At 39.5% G+C, this 20,495-nt stretch overlaps 1 protein-coding gene across 8 annotated transcripts in view; it reads left to right on the top strand.

Annotated features, from left to right (window-relative positions):
• RAPGEF2 (Rap guanine nucleotide exchange factor 2) overlaps positions 1–20,495 on the top strand; it is a 155,706-nt gene that overhangs the window by 112,743 nt on the left and 22,468 nt on the right. For 6 of the 8 annotated variants that reach the window (XM_033161132.1, XM_033161133.1, XM_033161131.1 and 3 more), the window contains 9 exons: positions 3,395–3,526; positions 11,230–11,407; positions 11,731–11,867; positions 12,972–13,130; positions 16,456–16,608; positions 16,879–17,043; positions 19,380–19,487; positions 19,577–19,780; positions 19,882–19,990. In XM_033161132.1, the coding sequence (XP_033017023.1) occupies positions 3,395–3,526; positions 11,230–11,407; positions 11,731–11,867; positions 12,972–13,130; positions 16,456–16,608; positions 16,879–17,043; positions 19,380–19,487; positions 19,577–19,780; positions 19,882–19,990 (1,345 nt within the window). The remainder of the gene's footprint in view (positions 1–3,394; positions 3,527–11,229; positions 11,408–11,730; positions 11,868–12,971; positions 13,131–16,455; positions 16,609–16,878; positions 17,044–19,379; positions 19,488–19,576; positions 19,781–19,881; positions 19,991–20,495) is intronic. The other 2 variants (XM_033161134.1, XM_033161135.1) reach the window with 2 other exon arrangements.

The following is a 20,495-nucleotide window of genomic DNA, read 5'->3' as shown; positions in this document are numbered from 1 at the left end:
TTCCAGAACAGTACACTTTAAAAATGTATTTATGTTAGCTTTGTAGAATTGAAACAATATAGAAAACTTATTTTAATAATTTACCACAGGATCTTGAAATGCCTTTGTCTTTGGACTTTGTTAATCTGTGTCAGCCATAGTTAGTTCTTTATAAGGTCACTCAGAAATGATGACTAACAGAGCATTTCAATGGCCCTTTCATACTTTACTTAAGTAAGATACCCAGTTATTCCTTACAATTTCCTATTGAAATACTGATGAGGGTCATAATTTGTTTTCCTAAATATTTAATCACAAACACTTTAGAATTGTAACTGACTATTCCACTTTTTGGTGGGTGGGTGTATACACTAAATTCCAAAAACTAAAAGTACAGTAACTGTGAACTATAGTGACAATCACGAATTCACATTTCTGTATCCATATTCTCTAGGCTACTTTTAACAAACACTTCTGTATTCTGTTATTTTCCCCCATTTGTCCCACTCCATAAATGACTTGGGTAATACTCTTCATCAGTATGCTAGTTTTAATTAGTACAAAATGGTGCTTCATAGATAAGTGTTTAACAGCACTGTGTAATTCTGCTTTAGTTTTTGGAATCTGGATTTGATAGAGACAAAAGAACAAAAGAGCATCCTGAATACCAGAAAAAAGAAGAACATTTGTAGAGCAAGGGTGGCTAGCCTCTTTTGAGGGCAGGGCTAATTCCACCTTGGCCAACTTTCTGGGGCCTACAAACCAACTGGAGGTGTGGTCACCCTGCACACACATACACACACACCCTAACTCTATACATGGTGATGGTATTATGTAAATGTTTTGACCTGTGAACCCTTATTCTGTCTCTGTCTCTCTCTCTGTGTGTGTGTATACGCCAAACCATGGCTTTGTGTGAATGAGTGTTTGTGTGAATGAGTGTTCAGTCTCCCGAGAGGAGATTGCAGCTCATTTGCTCCTTATCTGGTCCTGCTGCACTGCTGTGAACTTATCAATTGTATTCATTTAAACCAGGGTTTGTGGTTTGTTTTCTCCAGACAAACAATGAGTTATAAACCAAGAACAAACCTTGTTTGCAGCATGAAGCCAAGCCATAAATTAGTTCGCTGCAGTGCAGCAGGGCCAAAGCAAGACCAAAGTGGCCATAGTCTCCTCTTGAGGAACCCACATGTTGGCATTTAGAGTTGTATCCAACTAAATTATTCTGTATGTGTGGAATGACTTCTGCAAAGGCAACATAATTTTCCATCCTTTTCACTTACCACCCGTTCCCTGCGCTACCCCAAAATCTGCTCTGGGGGCATGTTTGAGGGGGCATGGTGAGAAGGGAAGTTCCATTGTACTAATGAATGTTATTTATGTATGTATGTACAATGATTTAGTTAAACAATATAATAAGATTCTTAAGTGAAAAACTAGGCAGGGTAGATTAGTATTTGAGGAAGTGAGCCGAAAGGACGCCCTCCGGCTCGCGCCTCACTTTTAAAGGATTGCTCCGGCCACGCTCCCCAGCCGGCCGGTTGGCTGGCTGTTTGCTGACGTGGCTGGGACTCCCCCGGGTGGCGAGGGACTAAGTCCCCCGCCCACCCGGAAGAGGGAGGGCAGCCATGAGGTCCACCACAACTTCTCCCCACGGGTAAGTGGAGTGGACTTAGAGTTGTGCTATGTGGCACTGTGGGTTAAACCACAGAGCCTAGGGTTTGCCTATCAGAAGGTTGGCGGTTCGAATCCCCGTGATGTGGTGAGCTCCCGTTGCTGGGTCCCTGCTCCTGCCAACCTAGCAGTTCGAAAGCACGTCAAAGTGCAAGTAGATAAATAGGTACCACTCCAGTGGGAAGGTAAACGGCGTTTCCGTGCGCTGCCCTGGTTCGCCAGAAGCAGCTTAGTCATGCTGGCCACATGACCCAGAAGCTGTATGCTGGCTCCCTCGGCCAATAAAGCGAGATGAGCGCCGCAACCCCAGAGTCGTCCGCGACTGGACCTAATGATCAGGGGTCCCCTTACCTTTAGGTTGTATGTGTTCTTATTAGGTGATTGATTCAGTAGGGAGATGTTGCTCTCTACAATGGAAACAGTGATCTTATGTAGGCTCTACATTTTGAAAGTGGAATCTAGTAGTGGGGAAGACAAAGGGAAGACCTAGGTTTGCTTTGGAATCTTATTACTGTGCTTAGCTGACAAGTAGTAACTTCTTCCATAACCTCCCACTGTCAATATCAGCTGAATTGTTTCAGGCTCAGCTGTGGAAATATTCAAAGAGGACTGTGTGGCTCTTTGGAGCCATGCTTTTCAGTAGTGTCTTGTAACTTCTTTAAAAGCTGTAGTTTGAGTAGACGGCAACCAGATAGAGACTAATCTAGCTGAGCTCCATCTTTTGCTGGTTCATTTCCTATAGGGGAACTGGAAACAAAGAAAGTAGCTAGAGCAGATAGCAAAGGAAGGTTTATTATTCCTGTCCCATGCACTCCCCTATCCACTTTCATTCTAATTGAATGAGAGCGTCTGGAGTGTGGGAACTTTCCAGAAAAAACCACTGGTAAGGCTGTCTAAAGCTTGGGAAACTATCTCCAAATTCTTATTAAGTATGCATGCATCACAGGGGTCTGTATCATTTGGTTCCTCTGGAAATTTGTGAAATATGGGAGACAGTAGTTAACCAACATAGGTTCTGAATGAACAGTTAAGGGCTAGAGAGAGATAAATAATTTTACTATTTATTTGTTACTTCAGATTACTGCTTAGAAAAAAATAGTACAACCCCTCCAAAAAGGTATTTTATGTTGTCAACCAACCTGTTTTTAAACAACAACAGAAACAACGTAGCAATTGAGAGGTTAACACAATTTCAGTCGCTTACATGTTGCATGATACATAGCTATAGTTTTGCTTTTCTGCCTCACAAATTAAATAATATTTACCTACTTCTCATCAGTTTTTAAAAACCGAATCAAACAAGTTTGAAACATATTCCAATATTTAAGCATTGCTCCCTCAACCCTACTTGGCACAAGTATTTGTGCATTAACAGGTGTTCATCTCACAAAAGCCAGTGACTACCATCCTAAATATAGTCATGGTAACTCCCACTGATTCCTTTGAGACCGTTCACATGATTCCAGTGGGAATCATGAGTAAATGCTCGCTAAAGGGTTTGTTCTTAGCAAGTCATATTCCATTCTTACATTTACAGCAACATCCATAGTAATGTTTATGTTTGTCACATATTTACAAAGCATACATTTGAAACACCCTCTCAACCCTTTTGTCCTTAAGGATTTGCTTAATGAATTTTGTATGGTTTTAGTACTGACGACTACTGTTAATCATTCAAATATTTGTGAAATGAATGCCTAGGTACACAATTTAATTATGCCTTTTCTGTTTCTGTCTACAGCTTCCTGCAGATTTCACAAAGCTGCACCTCACTGACAGTCTCCACCCACAGGTGACCCACGTTTCATCTAGTCATTCAGGATGTAGTATCACTAGCGACTCTGGAAGCAGCAGCCTGTCTGATATCTACCAGGTATGATAGTGAACAGTTGCAATTTAGCTAAGTCAGTATTTTAAAAATGGCAACCAGCAAATAACTACATGGAGATTGGGAAAATTTGGTTAAATTGTAGTGGTTAGTTTCAGAGTCTACAGAATCTTATATCCATGCTCACCCATCTCCTTTCCCTATTCTGTGTTCATGTATTTTATTTTATTTTTTAGAAAACAGGTTCATTTGCAAATGCCAGTTACAACCTTTGGAGGCAAATGCCACTTTATGGCCCTACTGATTGAGACACACACTTTCCTACATGTTTAATGGCGGAAGACCTTGTTTACTCTGGGTAATTAGTAATTTGGTAGAAATCTGGATAATATGAAGATAATGATGGGAACATCATGCTTTGTTATTTCAGTGCAGTCATAGCAATTTCACAATGGGGTTGCCATCCATTTAAGTGGAAGGCAAACTATCCAGATGTCATAAATAAAACTTGTTTCTTACAAAAGGGTTTTTACTTTTGAAGTGTGCAATCAGTTTGCACATGCATGCACATGAAATAGCTAACCTTCTACAAGTGACATCTTACTATTTGTTCCACTTTTTTGTTGGCTAGTTTATTTAACATATCAAGTGCCCTTCAACCAAATAGTTCCCAGTGCAGTTTATAACACAAAATCAGGGCAAGAGCAGACATGAAACAAAATAAATAAATAAGCAAATAAATGATTAGAAACAGTAGGTTAAAATAATTAAAACTCAGATTAGAAAGTGAAGTAGATCAGGAAGGGCCTAGCCTGGGACTAAACATGTTTCAATGTAAGCACATTACGTACAGTTTGAGAAGGGTTGTGCTAGTGATACTAGGTTCAATCCTGGGCATTCCTTATAAGGCTGGAGAAGACTCCTGTATGAAACTCTGGAGAGCCACTACCAGTCAGCATAGACAGTAGTGAGCTAGATGGACTAATGGTCTGAGCTGGTATAAGGCAGCTTCCTATGTTTCTAGTATGTAAGGTAACAGAAAATAATTAGTAGATTTTGGGATATGCTTCGCAACACTTTTAGAGTCCAAAACATTGTCATGAAGAACAAAATAAACAGCTGTCAGTGATGGTGGTGGGGCATTTCTGCAAGTTCATTCTATGATTATGTCTTAAATTGTATATTAAGAAATGCCTAAGGGAAAAAGGGTTGAATTCAGAATAAATGTAGGATGTAATTACTAAAGGTTGGGATTGATTGTCCCACAATAAAACAAATATTGTGAGAAGATAAGGATCAGATTATAGATACGTAGTCTGCAGCTCAGTTTGACACGTCTGCTTTTGTATTGATTGGAATACAAAGATGTGATCTAGAACGGTTATGATGATTGTGTGAAGACTGTTTGCTCTAGTCTTGTAGAAGAACTATAATGTACAGCGGGGTATGGAACCGCCAGCCCCTGGGTCACTTAAGGGGTTCCCAAGCTGATGTTGCTGGTGATGCCAACTGTTGGGCAAGAGGACAGGGTTTAAAGAGCAATTTAAAGAGCAATTTAAAGAGCAGCTTAATTTTCACTGGGGTTTTGAAGGTGGAATAACCAAAAACAAAGCAAAAGGTAGCCTTTGGCTGAACTAAGTCCAGAAGATGAAATCATTGTAAGTGATAGACTAAGCAAATGTATATTGATTCAACAAGATTAATACAATGGTTTCAGTCTTTGGCTGTATCATGTGATTATTACAATATAGCACTGATTATCCACGTTATTCAGTCTAGAAGCTAGATGATAACTCAGGGAACTAGTGCAATCTCATAACTTATTTATATCCTATTGTCCACAAAACCAAGGGGGTACCAAGTGTTTTACTTGTTTCTAACAGATCTGTGGCTTAACCTGTTTCCTTTACGGACTTCCTCCATCTGGATGACCTTATTAAGCATTGAATTACAACAGAATTGAGCAGCCAGGCATTTGCTTAGTCTTGCTCTTCCTGATGCAGTGAACCATCCAAAATTACAAACCAAATCAAAAAGCTGAACCAAGAAGAGAATACACAATTTTGAGATATAAAAAGCTAACATTGTTCAATATTTTTACATTTGGAGACTTCTTGCAGAATAAGTGATCCCGAATACAATATCTTCATCCCATTAGGGTTGTACTTACGGATATTGGTCTTGTGTCATCTCAAAGTCTTTTCTTCATACTCAGTAGATTGGTTCATGTGCCCCTTATTCTGCAAGTATCTAGTCAATTTCCTTTATGCTATTGTGCCATAATGTGTATGGTGCTTTACAAGATAACAAAGTACAGGTCTCTACCAGGAGGAACTAACAATCTAATGTTCAACATTGAGGCAGTAGCAAAGAGGGTAAGGATGATTAATGTTAAGAGCAAGCCAGTGCAGGCGTTTAGGGAGGGGTTTTTAATAGTCTGAGCAATGAATGATTTTGGCAGCAAAATAGAGGATGGAGATGAGCGAGGGCTAAATGTGACAACAGCAAGCTAGAGGGGAGAATAGTGTAGCATTTAAAGTTGATTAGAGCATGAACCAAACTGCTGGACAAAAGTCAGAGGGGCTATTTTCATAATGTACAGGGAGAAGCAACTTCACTTGACAGATTGTATAAAGTGGAATGGAGGAATTAAAGATAAACTCAAAGCTGATCAGCAAGTGTCTGATCAACAAGTGGGTAGTAATCTTATCAATGGATAAGGAGCATGTGCAAAGAAAGTAAGGTTCAGTAGGAAAGTTCAGACCTGTATGTATTGAGACAACAATGAAACATAAAACTGGGAAACCAAAAAGCAGTTGGAAATGAAGGATTTGCTGTAGAAGGAAAGTTATTGGACAGAGAGGTAGAGTTGGGTGTCATCAGTGTGTACTGAAAGCCACAAAGTTTAATGAAGTCACTAAGGGACAGTATAGTTAGAGAAAATAGCAGAAGGCTGAGAATAACTCCCTGTGGAGGTTCAGCAGAGAAGAACTTTCCCTATGGAAACAGTGATTGAGTAATTAGACTGTTAGGAAGCAAACCAGCTAAGAACAGAGCCATAGAAACAGTACGTAAAAGGAGCGACAGGCACCAACGAGAAGAAGATAGATAGAGACCTTTTGGATTTGGCATTGAGGAGTGATTTGATGAGGGTAGCTTCAGTGGAGTTCAAAAGGTAGAAGCCAGATTAGAGGGAACTAAGAGAGGAATTGAGAGAAATTTAAGACAGGGAAGTAAGTGGCACAGTCCAGAGATTTGAAAGAAAAGGGTAAAACTCAGATTATTTTTTTAAGAATGTGAAAAAGAGAGGCATGTTTAAGTGCAGGAAGGAAAGAGCCAGAGGACGGGGAGAAATTTAATATGTGGAGGGATATTTGTGATAAAAAGATATGACACCCAGGAGTCAGGATCATGGGGCAGGTAATAAAGGACAACCTAATAGGCAACCAAAGAGAAAGTGAAAATTGGTTGAAGTAGGTTTAAGAGGCAAAATAGCTGGAAATGAGTGGAAAGATGTGCATTTTGGATACTGTGTTCATGATTGTGTGATGAACAGAAATTCTTATTTACATGAGTAAATCAGGACTATGTGCATGAGGTGGATCTACCCTTTACACCTGCATTTTGGTCCAAGCAAAACTTTCCTCTTAGTTTGGTGAGAAACAGTAAACTGGTATGCAATATATGTCGGAAACATAATGCAAGGGGGAAGGGTTAACTTTCCTCCTACACAATAAGATCCTACTTTTATTGTCCTTTCTTACTGGCAGCAGCTGTTTTAAAAATGACCACATATCACTAAGCTATGTATTCATCATTATGTGTTGTTTGACTCAAAGAAATTGACTCGAGGATGTTGGCTAAAGGCTGGGGTATTTAGAGGGGTAAATAGTTAGCTGAGAGAGCTGGGGCAAACAAATCTAGAGTTGGTTGATGAACTGTACTTAACCCCTGAAGAGCATAAGGGGTGGGAAGACATGGCAGAGAAGTAGGCAATGTTCCCAAGAAAGCCTTGCACCACTTGACTGCAGGTGACAAATGGAGCAAGAAGTAGAATATGCAGAAGGCGGAGAGTGTGTATGTCGAAGGAGAGAATGTGTTGCTCAGATTGGATGAACTCTGTGGCACAAGCTGAGCATTTCCAAGTGAAGACAAGAACAAGAAAATGCCCAAAGTCGCATGTTGGGGAATGCATCCCAAAGCAAACATAGAAGGAATGAGGGACAGGAGATGGGAAGCAGCTGTGTCACAGAGACAATGAATGTTAAGTTTGAAATCATAGGAGGAAGGGACAGAAGTTGTCGGAGTCTGAATGGAAAGTTGAGAGTGGGGCAGGAGGTGATACAGGATAGAAATACAGAGAGATGAGATGCAAAGAGGAACAGATTTTTGCAGAATGAACTTGGGGGGGGGGGTAGTGGAATGAGAGGTCAGCAGAAGCAGGGACTGGCAGGATTTGGAAGTGCAAAGGCCACCACCACAGCAACCTCCAGTGAAAAGTGTGTGGAAGAAAGTAATTTGAAAGGAAAGGGCAACAACAGTGTCAGGAGGGGGCAGTAAAGTATTTGTGAGAGCTGGTATAATGTAGAATTAGTAGTTGTTTATGACATGTGATCAATAGAAATTAAAATGCATATTTTGCTTTGTAATATTTTGTTCTGTGGTGCTGTACAAGAGACTATTTTCTTTTTTCACATTGTTGCAGGTGACTTTGTTTATAGGTTGGGAAATAGATGAGTATGTTACTTTATTGAATTGAACAAGCACTTAATAAAAACTACTGTCCATCATTTGTTATTTAACATAGTCTAGTAGACACAAATAAATGAACTGGAAAATGAATTGTGGAAAATAAGAGACTTTTGTAGTTCTCAGAAGGTTGATACCTATGTAATATTCTTTTTCAAAACTGTTACGTATTGTCCATATATATTATACTTACTCTTTTTAAAATGGTAAATTATGTAAATATTAATGTTACTGACTACACTGTGGGTTTTGTTAGTGTGGTTTCTTCCTTTAGTTGTTTGGGCTCCTTCTTATTGGAGACATTCACAAATCACACCCAGCAGTAATTGTTCACCTTATGTTTGATTATAGAGTGAAAAATAGTAGCTGCAAATATTACTTATGGTGTTGTGTGCTCAGTTAACTCTTCCCTGTATTTGCTTCATATGAAGTATTTAATACTGCAGGTTTAAGAGCAACTGTATGCAATGAAAATATATTCATAGACGTCCTTTTAAATTGAATAAATCATGAAGCTGAATCTTGAGATGCTTTTGGCAATAATCTGAGAATATTCCTGTTTAAATATTCATGTTTGTTTCTAAAATTGTATGTCATGTGTTATACATAAAAGACAAATCCATTTAAAACAAGAATTACTTGCCAATATGAAATCTCCTACAATCATTATTTGTAATAGGTCATGGAGGTCCCTTTGAATATACTGAAAATTCTAATACTTTTGCGGGGCAGTTTGCTTCCCCCCCCCCCCAAAAGAGAGAAACTTCACCATATTCAGCCAAACTTAACACAAGTGATATTCCAATTTGACACAATTTCACTACATACTTAGATGCTCAACAAATTGCTTGCACTTGAATTCTTCCACCCTAGTATATGACCTGCACAGTTTATTCAGTTTGAAGTTGTGTGTATCATTTGCACTAGTGCACGGAGCAAAAGCTAATACTGATGAACTCCTTGAAACAGAGCAGTGGCTGATAATTAAAGCCTAGGCTTAGGAAGCAAAGGCATGTGTAATAATCTGTCACTGGAAATATGATGCAATTGACGTAGCGTTGTTGTTTCATTTTAATTTTTGAATATTTGCTCAGTTAGGGTGAATTTGAACTCAAGTCTTCAGAGGTTTAAACAGCAGTGCAAGGCTATTTGCCAAAAAAAAAAAGCTTTCAAAGAGCACTGCAAATACCCTACAATCAGGATTCTGTACTGTGAAGCCCCAGACACCCATCATATTTGGCCCAGCAGGGGTGGGAAGATAAGAATTTGACTCTCTGGCCAGAAAGTTTTCTCACCCTTGTAGCACAAAATCCTGTTTCCCACAGTGGCCAGCCCCAATGCCCATAGAAAGTTCACAAGCAGGGCATGAGTGCAAAAACCTTCTCCTGCCGCCTCCTGCTTTACAGAAGCATGCTGTCTCTGATCCTTAAAGATAAAGTCTATGCAAATAAGTATAGTTTGTGTTCAACATGGCTAATAAGTTGTCTGCTCAAGAAACATAGAAAGTGACCGTATACACCTGGCATGGCCACCATCATTGGGCTGAAATAAAGCACAGTGTATTTGAGTGGTTAATGGATTAATACCTCTAAATGGAGTCTAAAAGTGAAAATGGACTCAGTTAAGACTAAAAAAAAAAGAAGTTTATTTGGGGGGCAGATAAATTTGTTCCAGTATGAAAAGTCTTTTCAGTACTTGGAATAGCTTGGCTAGAGTGTCAAATCCACAATTTTTATGCTAGAGCATTTATCCAGCTGTCCATTGAAAACAACTTTTTAAAATTCTATAAGGATAGAATATCTGTGGAAAGTCTAGCATGTGCATCTCATATAATTCTCATATCTCAAATTAACATTTTTTTTAAAAAAAAACCATACATGACCTTTTCTACTGCTATCTGACCTTTAATATTTTAGCCCCAAGTCTAGTAAACATCAGTTCGGAAAGCAATGGTTTACAGTGCATTCTCAATAGTCTTCATCTCCTTCAAATCATAACAGTTGAAGCTTAGCAGATTCTGTGCCATTAAATCTACTTCTGTGGAAAAAGCAGCTTCATTTCAGACAGCAGGCAAATATGTTTGGGATTTATTAAGTGTTTCATCTTAGAACTGAAACAATAAAGTGTATTCACTTCTGTGTACCTATTAATGACCTTAAACCATGTGTTGGCTGGATTTTCTGATTTCCATACGATCGACAGAGCAGATTAGAATTGGGAGATAGTGTTCATCCTCTCTGGTACACGTACAGTGTCTGGAAGTTAACTCCCATATCTGATAGACTGGCTGTTTGCAATTTTTTGATACAAATGTGACCTGCATCCAGATGCTGCACCGTGGAGTTTTTCTATTCATGGTTCTATCCATGTCCTCTTGTAGGATACCCTATTCCATTCCAGCAGCACCCCAGTTTTTCTGCCCCAATCAGACATTATTCTGTGGCTAATGCGCATGCCAAGTCCTCGTTGAGCTGTTCCTTTGCGTGGAGTAGGGGGTATAGGCTCTTAGGTTTCTGTTCTTTAAAATTATCTGTACTTCTGCAAAACATAGAGCTCCCCAAAGCATGCTGAAGCATCTCTTTTGCTTCTTGGTAGCTCTGCTTTGCCTTTGGTGGTGCTCACCTGCTGAGTTCATGACTGAAGTGAATGATTAATTGATGTCAGTATTTTGTATAAATTGTTAACAGAATGTTATAGGTTTCATCATGAACATGTAATACTTTAGATGGGTTTGAAAATGGGACTAAGCAGCACCCACAAATATATCAATATTGCTTTCGATATAAGTATGTTCCAGGTGTATCTACTTTACCCAAAATACAGTGAATTCCTGTTATATACTCCCCACAGTTAATGGAAAAGTGCTGAGAAAAGATGAAGCTTGGTTTGTCTGTGGAGTAAATATTAAATTCGCTTCATGTACATGTTTTGAGAGTTGTGTTTAGTATTATAAGAGGCCTCTGAATGTTTTTCCCCTCAATACTTAATGATCATTTCAGGCCACAGAGAGTGAAGCTGGCGATATGGATCTGAGTGGGTTACCAGAGACAGCAGTGGATTCTGAGGATGATGATGATGAAGAGGATATTGAGAGGGCTTCTGATCCTCTAATGAGCAGGGATATTGTTAGAGATTGCCTGGAGAAAGACCCAATAGACAGGACAGATGATGATATTGGTAAGCTACCGTGAAAACCCAGCAGAGGAAGATGTTAGTGGCATTTGCAGTTTCTTTAACATGTATTTTATTTTCCAAAATTTTACTAAATGATACTTTAACAAAATAAGGTTTTTAATAATAAACAGAAGGAAGTTGTAAAATGCTTGAAACGTAGTATGATTTATGACTTGTTAAACCTGTAGAATATAATAAAAATACAGTACACAACACATTGTGGAATAATACAAGTTTAGAATCCCATGGCATATTCCTAAAATCTCATTATCAAGTAGTTGTAATTGCTTATACACGTTTAACTCAGTGAGTTCATTATTCTTTAGAACAACTCCTGGAATTCATGCATCAGTTACCCGCTTTTGCTAATATGACAATGTCAGTGAGGAGAGAACTCTGTGCTGTGATGGTGTTTGCAGTTGTAGAAAGGGCGGGGACCATAGTTCTAAATGATGGAGAAGAGGTAAGTAGTTGCATAATTCAGTGATTATTCCTGAGATATATAAAACTTCTTTTTTATGTTCTTAAAAAAACATATCAAAAAACCCCAATAAAATATTTTTGCACCAGTGTTTACAGATAACCATTTGCTGAACAGAATATTCTTAATGTAGCTTGTACTTAGACTTCAGTTCACTTTCACATTTGTAGTAGATCACAAATGGGTGTAATGTAACCTGAATGTTATGCCAGTGAAAAATGGTATTAAATGTATGCGGCTTCCTATGTTCCTGTATTTGCAATCCCTTCCTTATAATCACAAGGCTTCAGTTGGACAGATAACACCAGATGCAAATTAGTTGCAGCAACTGCAGTGTTCTATAACTGCCAACTGCCCCACCCTCCATGTTCTAAAAATGCCAGTTTGACTTAGAGCATCTTTTGATCAGAGGAGTTGAGGAGAGTCAGGAGTTAAAGTGATAGAGTGCTGTCTGGTTTGGTTGTGCGATATTAGTGTTGGGTGTGCAATATCAGCATTGTGTGTGCGATATCAGCATTGGGTGTGTGATATCAGTGTTGGGTGTGCGATATCAGCGTTGGGTGTTTGATATCAGTGAGTGTTGTAGGCATGGGTAAAGTGTGCTCGAAGTGTACCTGTCTGCATGCAGATCCTGAAGAGAGAGCAGAGCAAGCAAGTGTAAGAAAGCTTGAGAGATCAGGAGCCAAATTCACACAGCCGTCGGATGGTTTGGCAAGCTCAAATGTGACCCATGGGTCTGAAAAGGTTAGCTGCCTTCTTCCATACTGATTATAGCAGAAGCAAATACTGTACAATGTTTAATCTTCCTTGCCTTAAAAGTAGCTGATAAATAAGGCAGCATATCCAGTAGATATATCTGCATCTCCTTTAACCTCTGTACATGTGTAAAGTTTATGTTGGCAAAACTATGGATCTTGAAGTGGCTTTTTATTACGTATATGTATATGCAGTGTATGACCACCTTCCCCCTTCTTTCATTTCCCTTTTGCAAGCATTTATTGAAAAACAAATTCACACAATGATACCTAAAAAGGTGAAATGCATTTCCTATGTTTGTATGTCTCAAACTCTATGTTTCATTTTTAGCTGGACTCCTGGTCTGTTATTTTGAATGGTTCTGTGGAAGTAACCCATCCTGAAGGAAGATCAGAAATATTATGCATGGGAAACAGTTTTGGTGTTTCCCCTACCATGGACAAAGAATACATGAAAGGAGTAATGAGAACCAAAGTGGATGATTGCCAGGTAGAAAATAAAATCTGAATTATCTGTTAGAATAATATGCAGCAGGCTCAGATGTAATGCTGAATTATTATTGGTGTGATTTCCTCTCTTCTCCAGCACAGCTATGTGGAAGAGATCAGAATATGTGGTTACTTTATGACAAAGCTGGCGAGGGGGTTGGATCCAGAATTCCCCTACCCTCCACAGGCCACTTTTGACAGGTAGTCAGGATCCCCCACCTGCCACTCACGTGACGTCACATAACATCAGGTGACCTAACTTTGAACCCATGGCAAAGGAATCAGGAGCCACTCTTAAGAGCATCCATTTCCTCATTGAATTCAAGCTGCAAAGATTCCTGCCAAGAGTGATTCTTGCACTTGGCGGTGGATTTAAATTCAGTGCAAATTGCAAGTGCAACTCTTGGAAGAGATGACTTCATCCAGAAGTTCCAGTTGGGAGCTCTAAGTGGAGCCAATCGCCAACAAGGCACAATCAGTACTAAATTTACATGAATAGCTCCTAAGTGGAACACAGCAGAGCTTGCATTTGACACAAAATGCAAAGGACAACAAATGTAAGTCCCGCACCAGGAGTACACTATAGTGTGTTTTTGCAGCTGCAGCTTGACGTTCTTCACACCTGCTGTCATATGGTGTCAGCTGTGGGACAGTTGGGTGTGGCTGAGGAAAAACAGCTTTGCGAGTGATAGACCCCAGGAGGAAAGATGGAGCCCAGCCACCCAGGTGAAGGCACCCTTGTGGTACAGAGGCTCCCTGATGCTGATACCAGGCCCAGCGCTCGCAAACAGCATCAGGCAGCCCTGTTCTGCAAGGCTGGATGGGGTGGCTTGCACCGCACACCTTGTGAAGTGGTGCAGAGGCTGCCTGATGGTAGTGCTGGGACAAAGCATACACTTGGCTACTGCCTGGCTGCTTTCGCCTGGGAGGGTGGGCTGCGTCTTTCTTCCGAGGGAATACAACCACCCCATGAGGAAAGAGGCAGCCTGCCTGCTCGGGTGAAGGCAGTCAAATGCATGGAGCCTGACAGGTTCAGTGCTCTTGGCTACTACTACCTAGTCCATTTTCTGGAAGTGGAGGGCGAATGGGCTATCTCTTTCTCCCAGAAGAAAGAGGTAGCATGCTCACCATCCCCACACCAGCTAAGGTGGAGGGAGCCTTGGAAAGGAGCCTGTCAGGCTACATCCCAGGGCTCCCTCCATCTTTGCAGAGGGGTGGTGTTGAGCGGGCTATCTCTTTCTCCCTCCAGAAAGAGGTAGCTCACCCACGCCAGCGAAGGCAGAGGGAGCCTCAGAAAGGAGTCCCTGCCACTTGCACGCCATAGATCCGGAGATCTATGCCTGATCTATGGGTATGGGAAATGTCAACTTAACAACTGACTACTTGTTAGGGTTTTCATCCTGTTTTAAATGTGTTTGTGTTTTAATTTTTTTAAAGAATTATTTTACATGTAAATCGCCTTGAAACATTAAATTTAGAAGGCAATTAATATAACAAGGGTAGCAATAATAATAATAAACCCTAATGAAGTTGTTTACCAAACCATAAAAAATAATAACCAAGGTTTATCCAGGTTTGGACAGTTACCAACTGGGGATGATCAGTTAGCTAAAACCTGCAGTTAGTTAAAAATGGAAGTGACTGCTTCTGCACTCCTACCCATCGCTGTTCCAAAGGAGGAATATGGAGCGGTGAGCAGGCCAGCCTGAGGCTCACTCACATAGCGCTAAACTATGTTGCAGCTGAACAAAGCCATTATGTGCCATAAATATGAGAACATTAAGTGATGTAAACTTGTGGCTGTAATATAACTTATCAGTGTCTCAAACGCGGCCTCATTGATCTGTCAAAAAACCAAAATGAATATCCAGTGTTTGTCGTTAATGAACCTATTTGCAACACATGTTAGTAAAGATCACATTCTTAAGAATTTTAAATGAAAGAATATTAATTTGAAATACATGAATATTTATTCATTCCTTTCTTTGTTCTTAAATGCTGTATTTCAAGGTAGAACCCGCCCAATGTGGCTTACAAAATGTAATTAGTTTGTATTAAATACAGGATAATGTAGATTCATATTCATAACAGGCTGAGCTGGAACTGCATCTAGGCATGATAGAGAGAGGAGTGCCTTACTGCTGCTGCTTCTCCCTCTGACAGCCTCAGCAGTTGCAGTTGGTACCGTATATACCGGCGTATAAGACGACTGGGCGTATAAGACGACCCCAACTTTTCCAGTTAAAATATAGAGTTTGAGATATACTCGACCACAGATTTTCCACCCGGCGTATAAGACGACCCCCAACTTTTGAGATGATTTTCCTGGATTAAAAAGTAGTCTTATACGCCAGAATATACTGTAGTTAGACAGAGGGAGAATCTCAGCTGCAGTTGTATCCAAGAATATCAAAAGCTGTGATTTTAAACATTCCAGTATAAAAGGGAATACATTCATTTCTAGAACCAAAATAGTTGGGTGATAAAAACTGGACATTACACAAGTGTGGTGTGTTCAGTTTAAAACTTGCATTTTGTGGAAGGGTGAGGACATGACTGTCAGGGGGAAGGAATCACATATTTTATTTTATTTTATTTCATTGTGCTTGGTAATAATATTCTGATTTGAAATGGGAAATAGCTGCTTTTTTCATTGTAGAAGCAACTGTTAAAAAGGCATTTCCCTTTCATCATTTACTTTTTATATGCCCTCAAGATGGAAATTAGGAATTTCCTTAAAATAAATGTCGCCAGCTTTAGCTTTTATTTAGGGCAATAGGAGAAAGATAGAGATATGAGATTTCTTTGATAGGCATTAATTCATATTTTATCAATTAATCATGCACTTTCCTAAGGCAAGAATTATAACAGAATATATCACCCTGGCTTATTCAACTACTTAGTGTAGCAGAAATGATCATAAGGCACATTTGGATATTCATTTCATAAAGCACTATATCTGCAGTGATAGCGGAAAAATTGCTTATGGTAACCCTTGTGATGGTGAACATTTCCAAAATCAGAGAAATAGTGGAACCTGTAGAAGTTCAACTTCTGCATTTATCCTGCATTTAGCTGGAAAACTAATTTAGAAAAATATGTATGTGCCATAAAAGTAAAAAGAAGTTAATAATAATGAGCTTTAATGGGGGTTATTAATCAATCTCATGAAGTTAAAGGTCTGACTTCATAGTTTCTGCTACATTTGAGGATGGCAAATCTATAGCATCCCTTACACTTGGGACTAAGGTATTCTAGGTCAGGTTGGACAAAGGACTTTTAACATTTTAGAAACCATTACCTTTGAACATGTCTATTTTCCCTAGTTTGTGTGCATAGCCCAGCAAGATTATTGCCGCATCCTCAACCAAGTGGAGAAAAACATGCAGAAGGTAGAAGAGGAAGGAGAGATTGTTATGGTTAAAGAACATAGGGAATTGGATCGCACTGGAACAAGAAAGGGTCACATTGTTATCAAGGTATATTTTCTATACTATAATATACCTAATGGCAGTTTATCTATTTCTTTCAAACCACAATCTTTTTGATTTATATCCTAATGTTATAGAGATGCTATCTTTTTCAGATTTTTTAATGAGAAAACCCACCAAAGAACTTCTTATTTGCTGTGTTCGTTGCTTTGTGTAAATCTGGTCCAGTAAATGTTTCTTAACTTCAGTGAGACAAAAAAAGGGCTCAAGCTGAGATGCAATCATGTGTATTGATATTTGAACATTTACATTTTATAGGGAACGCCGGAAAGGTTGACAATGCATTTGGTGGAAGAACATTCAGTGGTTGATCCAACATTTATTGAGGATTTCCTGTTGACCTACAGGACATTTCTTTCCAGCCCGATGGAAGTGGGGAAGAAATTATTGGAGTGGTTCAATGATCCTAGCCTCAGGGATAAGGTTGCATTTATAATGACATTCTAAAATATGACTGTGTTTTAATAATTAAACAAATTGTAAAGTGGTATTGGTTAGTTTAATTGGACAACAAAGCAGGCAACATCCCCCCCCCCCCGATAACATTTCTATGGAGGAGAAAAAGAATGTATATAATCTGATTGGCCACCTATGTCTATTTCACTACTTGTAGCAATGCATGTAGTAAAAAAAAAAAGGTAAAGGACCCCTGACAGTTAAGTCCAGTCGCGAACGACTCTGGGGTTGCGGCGCTCATCTTGCTTTACTGGCCGAGGGAGCTGACGTGTGTCTGCAGTTTTCCCAGGTCATGTGGCCAGCATGACTAAGCCACTTCTGGCGAAACCAAAGCAGCACACAGAAATGGTGTTTACCTTCCCGCTGGAGCAGTACCTATTTATCCACTTGCACTTTGACGTGCTTTCGAACTGCTTAGGTTGGCAGGAGCTGGGACCGAGCAACCGGAGCTCACCCTGTCGTGGCAATTTGAACCTCCGTCCTTCTGATCGGCAAGCCCTAGGCTCAGTGGTTTAGACCACAGCGTTAAATGTGCCCGTCTTCATCTGGACCTGGAAATCAGTTTTAAAAACTTTTGTTTGTGTTAGTCAGATTAAAGCTTTCACATCTGACATTCATGCCTGACTAGATTTTAGCCAGAAATGTGAAAGAGGTTAAAAAGCTTTAAATGGAGTTAGAAATGGACAGAGAAGTCCTAAGCCCCAGCTGGAAGCAGCAGAGTGGTGAGTTGACAACCATATTCAGAAACACACAGGATTCTCCTTCAGTGCTCTAAAAGGGAGCTTTGCTGAGATTGGCTGGCTGCACGAGGAGGTTCTTCATCAGGAACTCCCTAGTGCAGCTGGTAGGGCTCTCAGCTCCCATCAACTGTTGGGTGCTGACAGCCACTCTTTGGAATATGTTTGCAAGCGGCTTATATTCAGACCACTAGCAAAACAACTTTCAAGGGGGTAGCTTGTGAACTGCTTGGTGCTGAAAACTGGCTTTCAGAAGGGCTTTGTGAGCTCCTTTCAGGTTGTCACCTGACATCATAATGACACCAGGTGATATACAGGTGGACAGCCTCACCCACCTGTCAACATTGGCCAGTGGGGTGGGGCAAGGAAATATCCAATACATTAGCCAGGTCCAGTTCCTCAGCTGTGCACTAAATTTATGGTGCATAGAATTCAGCATCCCGAAAGATTGTTCCTAGCCTTTAATGGCTATGAAGATAAATATCTATTGACAGATACAACAGGGTTATCCAGGGGGGCAGACCTCTGTGATCTGCAAAGTCCCTTGCTTATTTCTTTCCATGTTAGGCAAAATATTCCTGCATTGCTGGTGGTTGGACTAAATGACCCTTGTGGTCCCTTCCAACTCTACATTTCTAGGATTCTATGTTTGGATGCCTCAGTTCATGTTAGGTCTGAGAATTCAAGCAGTTACTTTCAAATTTGTGGCATTGTAGAAGAACAGGGATTTTAGAAACTTGGAGGGTAAAGGGTTCTCAATAGCACGTCGTCAGAATTTCAGTTCCTGTCAATGTCTATTTATGAATTCTTTAAACTCGTAACGAAAGTCAGCATTGAATTTGGTATTTTGTTAGTGCATAGAAGTGGTAGTTGTATTGATTCCATGTTTTTAAAATCTGTATAATGAATGGTGGCTACTGGTAGTGACTCAGTTTGCTGACACAGCAGGAGCAAAGTTTCCCTTTTGAACTAAGGTAGCATAACTAAAAAGCATATTACAGAAACATGCAAAATTGGAAATGGCCTTTAGGCCTTTTTTAATAGAAAAAAGTAACCCTATTTTATTTTTTAATCCATTATTTTTGTAAGACAGCTAACTGTTTGGAGCCTATTGCTTCAGAAGCAATTCTTTTTAAATTGCTACCATTTCAACTCTAGTTTTGTGAAGAGATATGTTGGTGTTTCTTATTTGCATAGAAGTCCTGTAGTAAAATGTAGGGTACCAGGTTTCTCTTCTCTGAAAAGAAGTACAGTGGTACCTCGGGTTAAGTACTTAATTCGTTCCGGAGGTCCGTACTTAACCTGAAGCATACTTAACCCGAGGTACCACTGTACGTGAAGGATTTTGTACAAATGTGAAGCTTTATGTTTAAAACTCAGTTTCTTGCTTTTTCTTTTTCTTTTTTTAACCTGGTGACTTCTAAAATTTTTTTTTTAATGTCACTAGATCAGATATTGAAGTATATGGTGTTGGGGAAATGTCTGAAATAAGAAAGCAGCTGAAAAATAGTTTTCCTTGAGTTTTAAAACTGCATTTATATAAATAATTTATATTGTTTCTTTCAGGTTACACGGGTAGTATTGTTGTGGGTAAACAATCACTTCAATGATTTTGAGGGAGATTCTGCAATGACTCGTTTTCTGGAAGAATTTGAGAACAATTTAGAAAGAGAGGTATGGATTATTGGCAAAATAAGAGACTTGCTGTGCTACACTGAGGTAACTTTAAATCTAACAAATGGCTCTGGATTCTCTCCCTACAGAAAATGGGTGGACATCTGAGGCTGTTAAATATTGCATGTGCTGCTAAAGCTAAACGAAGAATGATAACCTTAACAAAGCCATCTCGGGAAGCCCCTTTGCCTTTCTTATTATTGGGAGGATCTGAAAAGGGATTTGGAATCTTTGTTGACAGTGTTGATTCAGGTAGCAAAGCCACTGAAGCAGGCTTGAAACGTGGTGATCAGGTATGTAAATTAAATTTCATCAGGTTGTTCTTGGAATGCCAATAGTTGTAGTGGAGACTCCTCATCATTATGAATTGCAATCCTTTTGTTCCTCTTTCTAGATATTGGAGGTAAATGGCCAAAATTTTGAAAACATCCAGCTGTCTAAAGCCATGGAAATTCTTCGAAATAACACACACTTGTCTATCACTGTGAAAACTAACTTATTTGGTAAGTTTAAAGCCATAGGTTTAAGTGTAACTTTTATTATAATGCAATAGTTTTAGAATTGTGTTGCGATGAGACCAGGAGTGCCCTCACTAGGATGTCCCTAAAAGCACGAAGACAGCTTGTCCACTACTTGCCATCATTTTCTGCAATGCACAGCCATAGATAAGTATTGACCATGACCATGCATTCCAGAACACATCTTTAAATTGTGCAGAACAGAATTTCCACAGGCAAGGTTGATGTGGAAAAAGATTCACTGAGGGTAGAAAGCAAGACATCCACACTTGCAATAAATGTTTCAGTCTTCATAGTTACTGCTTTATAAGAACAAAATGTGCAAATGTTATAATACAATGCAAAAAACTGATTAAAATCATAATAAGAAATAGAATCTATTTGCTGTCCAACTTAGTTCAGTGGGGTTTACCGGTACTTCCTCTTAAGTGGGAATTGTAACCTTAAATTACAAATGTTCCCTTTTGAAGTTTAGGAAAGATTAAAGTCA

The sequence above is a fragment of the Lacerta agilis genome, chromosome 9 (assembly GCF_009819535.1).
Source record: "Lacerta agilis isolate rLacAgi1 chromosome 9, rLacAgi1.pri, whole genome shotgun sequence".
Taxonomy (NCBI): domain Eukaryota; kingdom Metazoa; phylum Chordata; class Lepidosauria; order Squamata; family Lacertidae; genus Lacerta; species Lacerta agilis.
The sequence above is the reverse complement of the archived record's forward strand: the minus strand, read 5'-3'. Positions and strand labels throughout refer to the sequence as shown.